At 34.6% G+C, this 9,312-nt stretch overlaps 2 protein-coding genes across 2 annotated transcripts; one reads left to right on the forward strand and one right to left on the reverse strand.

Moving 5' to 3' along the window:
- The first annotated feature begins 1,393 nt into the window (after positions 1-1,393).
- LOC130718993 (probable ubiquitin-conjugating enzyme E2 24) lies at positions 1,394-2,293 on the forward strand. The gene has a single exon (XM_057569646.1). It carries the CDS (start codon positions 1,394-1,396, stop codon positions 2,291-2,293), a length of 900 nt encoding a protein of 299 aa, XP_057425629.1.
- Positions 2,294-3,660: 1,367 nt separating this feature from the next.
- LOC130717357 (vacuolar-processing enzyme-like) lies at positions 3,661-8,522 on the reverse strand. The gene is made up of 9 exons (XM_057567559.1): positions 8,276-8,522; positions 7,135-7,299; positions 6,885-7,041; positions 6,314-6,399; positions 5,899-6,098; positions 5,539-5,587; positions 5,185-5,394; positions 4,594-4,800; positions 3,661-4,328 (listed from the first exon to the last, which is right to left on the reverse strand). Exons 1-9 carry the CDS (start codon positions 8,492-8,494, stop codon positions 4,146-4,148), a joined length of 1,476 nt encoding a protein of 491 aa, XP_057423542.1. The 5' UTR covers positions 8,495-8,522; the 3' UTR covers positions 3,661-4,145.
- Positions 8,523-9,312: the final 790 nt, after the last annotated feature.

A 9,312-nucleotide genomic window follows, 5' to 3' on the forward strand; every position in this document is an offset into this window, starting at 1 on the left:
AATAATCTCAAATAGTTCAAATATAAAAATATAAAAATCTATGTCAATAATTTTTTGGTTCATTTTTTAAAAAAAACAGTAATCTAAATTTATCACTCAGAATGATATTTAATATTTTGAATGAAACAATGACCTTCAAACACTGTTACTCCTAATTTTTCCAAGACGAACAATTTTTTTACTTTTGGACAGCAGGTCAATTTAAATTTCCTCAAAATGTCAATTTCTTTTTTCGTCTCCGGGATCTTATTAACTTTAAAATGATTTTACCAAAATATATTCTATTTTCTCATTTCAAATACAATTTTCAAAATTGAATTATCAAACAAGTTTTTTTTTTCTCTTTATTCTCTTCCCAAAAACAGTTTTCAAAAATTAATTTACAAAACAAATTTGAAAATAAAAAATGACAACTACAATTAAACAAGCGTTTAATCTTAAGAGAAAAGGATAATGCACAGTGTAAAAAAAATTACACCGGCAACCAATCTGATTTTAAGGATGTGTCAAGTTAATTAATGAAATTAAATAAAAAAACAGATTTTCTCATATCCTTAAAATCTAATTGGTTAGCTGTGTAAAAAAACTTTACACGGTCAATGTATAGTAATTAAACTCTAATCTTAATCTTAAACGTGATAAGATTAGTAATTAAACTCTAATCTTAATCTTAAACGTGATAAGATTTCTATAAAACATTTTTTTTTTGAAATGGATTTCTATAAACATGATTTGGTTAAGATTCGTATTGATAAATGAAAAGATTTTTTTTTATAAGCAAATGTTAGTGGTTAGTTGTTAGAAATTACATATGCTCCTCCTTAGGGTTCGAAATCTGGACCTCAATCTCCAACACCTATTTCTACCCTTAGCTCAACCAAGTGTGCTACCCCACTCACCCATATGAAAAGATTAAGATAAAAGTGGAAAATTAAGATAAGCCATGTGATGTAATCGTTTTTTTAAAGATATGAAAAAGATGTGATTGTTTAAGAAATATTTATTTTGAATTTAAATCTAAGAAGCTATAAATAAGAAAGAACAAATTAAAACTAGAACGTCATAGCACTAATAGATTTCCTTTCGTTAAAAAGAAAAAGAAAAAACTGAAACGTGATAAGATTTCGTTAATATTCGAATTGAAAATATTAAGATAAATCTAAGAAGCTAATAGTGAGGGATCCAAACTAAACTTAAACTTTAACGTGATCTGATTTGGTAAAGATTAAAATTGAAAAGATTAAGATAAAAGTAGAAAATTAATTAGATAAGTCGTGTGCATAAACGTGCTTGTGTATGAAAGTAAAGTGATAGTTATAAATACTACGTAAGGGTGAAATAGTTTTGGACACGAGAGGTAAAACATAAAAGCAAAAGGTTCACCATCGAAGATATGAACGAGTTCAGGCAATTCGATGTGGTTTCCGACCACTCAGATCACCACTTTCGCGATCTTAGCACCGGAAGCAACATCACAGGCAACACGAAGAAGAGTATCATGAAAGAGTGGAAAATCTTGGAGCAAAATCTATCCGAATCTATCTATGTTCGAGTCTACGAGCAGCGCATTGATCTTATGAGAGCGGCAATTATTGGCCCGGCTGACACGCCATACCAAGACAACATCTTCTTCTTTGACATCGCGTTCCCCTCCGATTATCCTCATAGCCCACCAAAGGTCCACTTCATCTCGAAAGTGCTCCCACTCAACCAGTACCTAAACAAGGACGGCACAGTGCATCTGACCCTCCTCAACACCTACCCGATACCCTTATGCTTTACCTTTTTCAATACGAATAGCGAGAAGTGGAACCCATCCACGTCCACGTGTTTTCAGCTCTTGATCTCCATCCAAACACTCGTTTTCACTAAGTTGCCCGCGGGCGGGCATGGCTACGGTGAGAGTGTATTCATTCGCATATGTGAGCTCACCTTGTACCACCTTCAGAGACCCCCAAAGAACTTTGAAGCCTTGGTCAAGGGCCACTTCCGCGATCGTGCGAAAGTGATTCTCAGTGCGTTCATAGAGTACGCGACCGGGCGCATGATCGTCGGGTCCTATGGCTATGTTCCTCTTCTTCCTATGGTCCATTGGATTTTTGTTTCGGACTCGTATAGGAAGTGGGCGGAGAAGTTCTACCCTTTAATGCTCAATGAGTTTGAACTGTGTGGTGCTTCTTTGGATACTTTCGAGCGCAGCTTGGTCTTGCCCAAAAAGACTACAATCTTGATGGGGTTGATAAAAAAAGCTTTCACATGGAAGAAGAAGAGGAATAATGGAAAAGAAGATTAGCCATTTTTTTTATGGGAAGAAGGTTGGCATTCTTGTTTTTTGAAAGCAAGATTGGTAGTCTTGGTGTTTTTTTTTTGTTTGTTTATGTTATATAAATTTAATAGGATATTTTTCCAAAAGTGATCATTTTTTCCTTTTTATTTGATTCTTTGATAGAAAAGAAAAGGAAACAGAATTAGAAACTGAAGCCATTGAAACCTAGATATTCTGTATTTAAGAATTAACATATCTCCAACGTTCACCGATCACTAATCAGTATTGGGTTCGTAAATTATATTGAACTGTAGTACTTTTTATTCATTTAACTTATATTATATATTTTTCAATATAATTACTATCAAATCAAACTATATGAGATTCAAGGTTGTTTTCCATTTCTCTCCCACTTTCGATTGGGTCTTCCTCTCGGCGCTAGGGTTTTTGTGTTGCTAGATGTGGATCTCTCCATGTGCATTGAATTGTAGCTGTTAATTCATCTCGTTATCCACTCTTGTTAATTCATCTTCTCAATTCATATTCAAATTTAGAGCTTTTACTACGATTTTTATCGCTTAATCTCATTCTGTGTTAGAATTAGTATTTGAGAAAAAATTTCATGTACCAATAGTGTAATTTCGTTTTACACAGAAATCTATGTCAGAGTCTCACATTGGCTAGAGATGTGTCAATCAAGTGTTTATAAATAGTAGTGCAAACCTCAACTCTTGAGTTAGTTTTTTACTTGAGTTAGACCTCCTAACTCTAACAATCTAATCGGTTGAATGTATAAAAAAACTTTACAGTGTGAGTGAATCAAAATTAAACTGTTTCTTATTTGTTCAACCAGATAGCTAATTTGGTTGGTGATTTAGTGATTTCTTGGTGAATTTTCTTTATTTCTGCATTTCTATTTTAGGAGTCTAAGTTTCTTTGCCTCAAGTAAGATTTTTTGAAGAACAAAAGGAGAGGGAGAAAATGTAGAGTTTGTGTGTGTGTCAGATCCATGTATAAGGTAAAGCACCAGAGAAAATTAAGGAAGCTTGACTTTTGTTATTACTGTTTATGTAAATGGCTAATAATAAAGTATAAAATATTGTGTGTAATAAATTAAATGTTCCCTTATCTTGTCATCTTTTTTTTCAATCCAACAAATCTCAGTTTTGATTATCTGCAAGGCCACTTACCAGTGATGTACAAGGTAAATAGCCTTAGTTTACCCTCAGTTTTGATTTTCTTCCGTTGTGATTGGTAATCCTGAGTTCACTTTAAAAAAAAATAAAAAATTTAGAGCCATAAACCAGAGGAGATTGGTGCTTTCTGTACAAATTCATCTTTCTTGAACTGCAATCTTGATCTTAATTTATCTTGACCTCAATCACAACTTGTAATAAAATAAAATAGATATACTCCATCATAATCATTCGGTTGCAAATGCACCAAAGTGTAATGCAGTTCCAATATTATACAGCAACAAATACGATGTTCTAGTTCAACATCAATATTAAAATATTAAACAATAAGTCTACCACATATTACAATTCTTCTAAATTAATTATACAAAGGGTTGTCAATTCTGCTGCAAAGCGCCAAGGTAAAGACCATATCTGCCAATTGCCTCCTCAATAAAATCACAGGAGATTCCAAAGCTATTGGTCCTTTATCCTTCTGTATGCCAAAGCCACCATGCCTTGAAATTGCTTTTCTTGCTATGATACAACCAAATAACTGGATCACAAACGTAGATGCAGCGCGTCCTATTTGTATTTACAGAGGCAGGACGAGAAATGATGAACAGGATAAACATGTATATACAGCCATGAAACATAATGTAGCAGCATTGTGCTTTGGTCTTTACAAGTGTGCATTTTAGGAACTATGCACTGAAACCCCTTTGCAGAGAACTCCAGGGATTAGCAGGAACACTGACACAAGCTTGTGAGGAGGCCTCAGTCATTTGCTCATTCTGTATTCCTGCATTGCAGATGTTCGCAAAAGACCGCATGTGTTTCATCCCATATTGAGACAGCGATCCACAATGTGTCTCAAAAGTCCTTACCTGCATTCAAAATAGATCAAGGTGCTAAATTTTCTCATGAACCAAAGTGAAAAGCAAAATGCTTTACAGTAATAAGAAAAGAAAATGCCAATTCCGTTGTTATTGTCTCATACTGTGAATATTTACGCAATCAAAAGGCACAACTCTATCGTTGCCCCTAGGCTCAAGCAGAAAAACAATGAATCAAATTCTACATTATGATCAAAAAAGAAAAATCACTATATCAGCATTAGAAGAGATGAAGTTGAAACAGGGGAAACGGTACCATGTTTTTCAGGCAGACCCAGTCATCAACAAGTGGCAATCCTGCAGGTCTAACAGATTTGAACACTTCTGGACCCTTTTCAATGCCAAACAAGAGCTTTCCAATAAGCTCCACACTGTTGTCTACATGCATTCTGTGAGACATTGCTTCCAGAACTTGTTTCTGAGCTGCATTTTTCCTTCGAGAACCCTCAGGAGATTTGCGGAACTGGCATAAATAGTGACAACGAAGTCAAGAGATGAAACATATAGGAAAATTTTGAAGAGCTACAGCATGAAGTACAAGTAATCCGATAAGAACACCCTTATTCTCTTGTTGTTTTAGCATTAAGCACCAAAATTCAAGGGAAGAAAACAAGGATAGCGACAACAGCGTGAAAGTCCTACCGCAGAGAAATACTCATTAAACATATCCACACTGGTTGCCACTGAATTTCTATCCAGTCATGAGATTTTGCCTCTCAATGACAAATATATCCCAATAATGTATATACCAGAAGTATAAAATTTGAAAGTCAAATCATTGATGAAAAAATGATTAAGCAACTAATTCATAAGTTAAGAGGAAAAATACTGCGCACATATAGGATACCTTATCCCAGAAATGGACAAGATCAGCATCCCGTTGGTTGACTGCTTTTGAAGGTGTCCTCAAGGAGTTTTCGTCGACAAAAGTAATATTATCATTAGAAGGATTTGTTCCCAAATATAGGAAGAGATGATTGCTGCTAAGACCTATATCACCATACTGCATCACGTGAGAGCCATAGTATTCACTTCCACTGATAGTCCTGTCTTTAACCTATAAGCACAGGAGTAAAGAAGGCATCAATCACATAATTCTTACCACATTTTCTACCCGTGGTGTTAGACCAAGAATTCAACAAAAGCAGACTAAAAAATCTCAGTGGATTTAGAGAAAATCAAGTTAGCAACAAGTTATTACCAATTTATATTGTTGGTGCAAGGATTCTGTTCGCAGGTTGTGTATATCACTGCTCACAAGTAAAGAAAGATTTAAATTAGTACAAACAAATCTTACAAAACTAATTATTCAAAAAACCTTCAGGTCTAATTAAGAAAAGCTGCAAGTGGAAATTAAAATAATTGAGAATAATTTATTATAAGAAATTGTTTCAGAGTACAAAGACAGGCATATAAAACTCTCATGAAGATACACACAAGACGCAGTAGAAACAGGCATTGAACTAACTACTTCATGGTAATTGCATGGGTATAAGAAGTATTTCATCACGTTAAATAAACTCATTTATGATATAATTATGTTCCTTTATTATGCACATACCTATCTTCCATCCAAGCAACACTGTACAGATCACCCAAGCAGGTTGTATATTCTGGGGGAGGACTAGGGTACTCGCCAGGGCAATAGGTTCCCCAACTGCTTTCTTCTGCGTTTGAAGCTGTTGTTGCATAGATATTGATATCTTCAGGAAGAAGACCTTCAAAGATACTCCCAGATTCACATGCCTCCAGATAAAATACCTGCACCGCCGTTACATACACCCAAAGATTTAGTGTTTGTTTGGATAAGCTTATCTTGTTTTCAAAACAACTTACAGCTAAAAGTTGAGAGAGCATTTGAAAAAATTATAAAAAAAAAATTATTTGCCCAGAAATGATGAAATCCAAACATGTTAAACATCCCAAACAAGGATTGAAACATATAAACAAGAAAATCATAATAACTAGTAACTTACTAGGCTTTTATATGTTCCGGAAGCATGCTTTTTCTTCAAGACTTCAATCAGATCCTCTGCATATAAGTAAGGACCAGCAGGCATCCCTGAAATCCACTCCCAAGTCCCAAAAAAAGACCAGAAAAGAAATAGAAAGGAGCAGATATTAGTGTTACAAAAAGACTAAATAAGAAACAGAAAGGACCAACAGGACTCTCTTGAACCCACTCCTGTGCTCCAAGTTCCAACAAGCGAATAATAATTTTGAAATATTTCATTCCATTCAGACACATCGTTTATCTGTTCAAAATTTTCAGTTTATTGTGTTGAAACTTGAAAGTACCAAGCACCGCAGAACCCAGTTTACATTTTGAGGAGATCATAGGCAATGCTAAAATATTTAGAGGTTTCATTCTTCTAAGACATGATCTACCAAATAAACTCACAATCAACCAAACAACAAAAATAAACACGCTTATTTGTCAGTAGTAACCTCAAACAAGGTCTATACCATAACTGAAACACATAAACAACCTACACAGTCCATGTCTTTCATTATAAAGTTTCTTTGGAAGAATTCAGGGCTACTCACCAAGCACCCCTGGACCTCCATGGTCAGTATAGTATACAAATATATGATCATTGGGGCCACTATCCACAACCTTCCCACTGCCGCCAGTAAGAGCGGACTTATTTCCAAGTAAAGCAGCATAAAAGTTGCTAGCAGTAACATCTGCTCCAGTGTAATCCTGCCATAAAAAAATAAAAAGTTCATAATTAGGAGACGATCAAACTTGAAATAGCAATAGGATATGGGATGCCGGAAAACTAACACAACTTGCCTTTGGAACTCCTTCATAAACATCACCCCCATCTGGTTTGTTAATGATGACTCCCTGCCTAGGGTTCTCTTCATTGTAAGCAATGTCATCATACATGAAAACAATAATATTTTCTTCTTTCAGGCCACCTTGCCTCAGGATTTGATAGGCATGGCAAACATCAGCCTGAGGAAACAACATATTAAAACTAAACAACTAAATACATATAGAAAATTGTAAATAAATTAAGGTTAAAATATGTTATTGATCCCAATCAATGACACCCTATAACATAAACATCGATTCATTCCTATATATACATTAAACAAAAAAATCGTCCCTAAACATTCAACTCTTTTCAGTTTGGTCCTTGCAGTCTATGACAGTTATAGTACTCTCAGGTTGAAGTTATTTAGTTATGTCTGTTAGAGCTGTAGCATGTGAGGTGTAGGAACCAAATTGAAAACAAGTACAGCGTATATAGACAGACCATATTAAACATGAGTTTCTTTCATGTATAGGAAGCTAGGTACCAGACTTGCTTGAACTTTTGGGTTCCAATAATTGACAATTGTTTTCAATTTAGTCTCTATACTTTACAGTAACTCCATGGAAATTTCAGTATCATAAAAATTAACAACCATGTTAGGCAAGGATGACACTGAAAATGGTTTTACCAACAGAAACTAAAATTGAATTATTTTTTTTCTGTGCTGATCAAAATATGATTTATTTAGGGTGAGGGATGTTAAGATTGCATAGAATAGAATAGTGATACTTCAATTCTCTAGAGAAGTTTATGTGAATAGCTTTTGAGTGTGGCAATTAATTCTCTTTTTTTTTTGTACATCGGAAAAATAAATTGTACCTGTCCAACTCATATGTCCCTAGCTCCTACCACTTGAGTTATCCTACGGGGAGTGTGGCAATTAATTCTGATAAAACAGAGTTGATTCAAACATGTCATTTATTTAGTTACAATTTGTAACTAAATAAACAGCATGTTACAATTATTATACAAAAACACTTGTTAGTTTTATTATTAACATGACCAAATAATAAAGTTTTCATTCAATTAAGCTTAATCACTCAAACAGCAACATACGCATGTTTTCAATTCCATGTAAGAATCTAGTTTGAAACCATGAAAGATTACACGTACCTGATGCCTGTAGTTCCAGTAGCCACTGGAACCGGCAAGTAAGATGGCCCACCTAGTCCCTTGAACGTTGTCATCGTTCTCGGGTTCACGGAAGAATCTTTCTGCTTGGGAGGGAAGGCGGAGATGATCGCCGGTGAGGTCACGGCCAGCGGCGGCGACGGCGAGGAAGGCTGCGGTGAGGAGGAAAAAGAGAAGGGAGGGAAATTGAGAAGATTCCATTGTGATTCTGTGAATCAGGTGAAGGGAAGTTGGAGAGGATTAAATAGATGGATATAGTGAGTGACTCACTCAATCAATAATGAAGGTGAGCTCCCACCACAATTCATAGATAGTTGAGCTTCTTACATATCTAGTTCACGGTGCAATTTATAGGCGGTGCATATGGTGAAACATTTGTTAATAGACGTACAAAGTCTCGGAGAATTTTTTCTTTTTTTTAAAATTAGAGTCTCGAATGATTAGTCTTATGGTTATCGTAATGAGAATATCTTAAAATAAAAAAATAATGGTATGAGTGGTATATAGATGGCGTATGGAGTTGGAAATTGAATAATTGATAATATATCTTGTTATTTGGGTTACATACATTGGGCGAAATTTCTCCATGGGTCCCTCCTTCTGATGTAAACTGATAGTGAGTCCTTTTTTAATTCACGCTCTCCCGGAGATATTTGAATCCTATTTAAGTTTTGTTGGTTTCCTATCTTATTTTATTTAAGTTAGTTGCAACAAAATTGTAAGCATTTATTTTTTGGTTTTTATGCTTAAAAACAAGTATATTTGTCATTTGAAGAAACTTGGTTAATTTTTGAAGCAATTGAAATTCAACGAGGGGTGTGTGAGGTGTGGTGGTGGTGATTTAGACTTTGTTTAGTTAATTAGAGAAAATTAAAAGAGAGAAGTTGGTAAAAAGAAGATGATAACAGTGAAAGAAGATAGGAAAAAAGTATAATTTATAAATTATTTGGTATGAAAAAGAATTTTGTGAGTTCTTTATCATTTATTTGATTAAATAGATAATAGAAGGAGGGATATAT

The sequence above is a fragment of the Lotus japonicus genome, chromosome 5 (assembly GCF_012489685.1).
Source record: "Lotus japonicus ecotype B-129 chromosome 5, LjGifu_v1.2".
NCBI lineage: Eukaryota > Viridiplantae > Streptophyta > Magnoliopsida > Fabales > Fabaceae > Lotus > Lotus japonicus.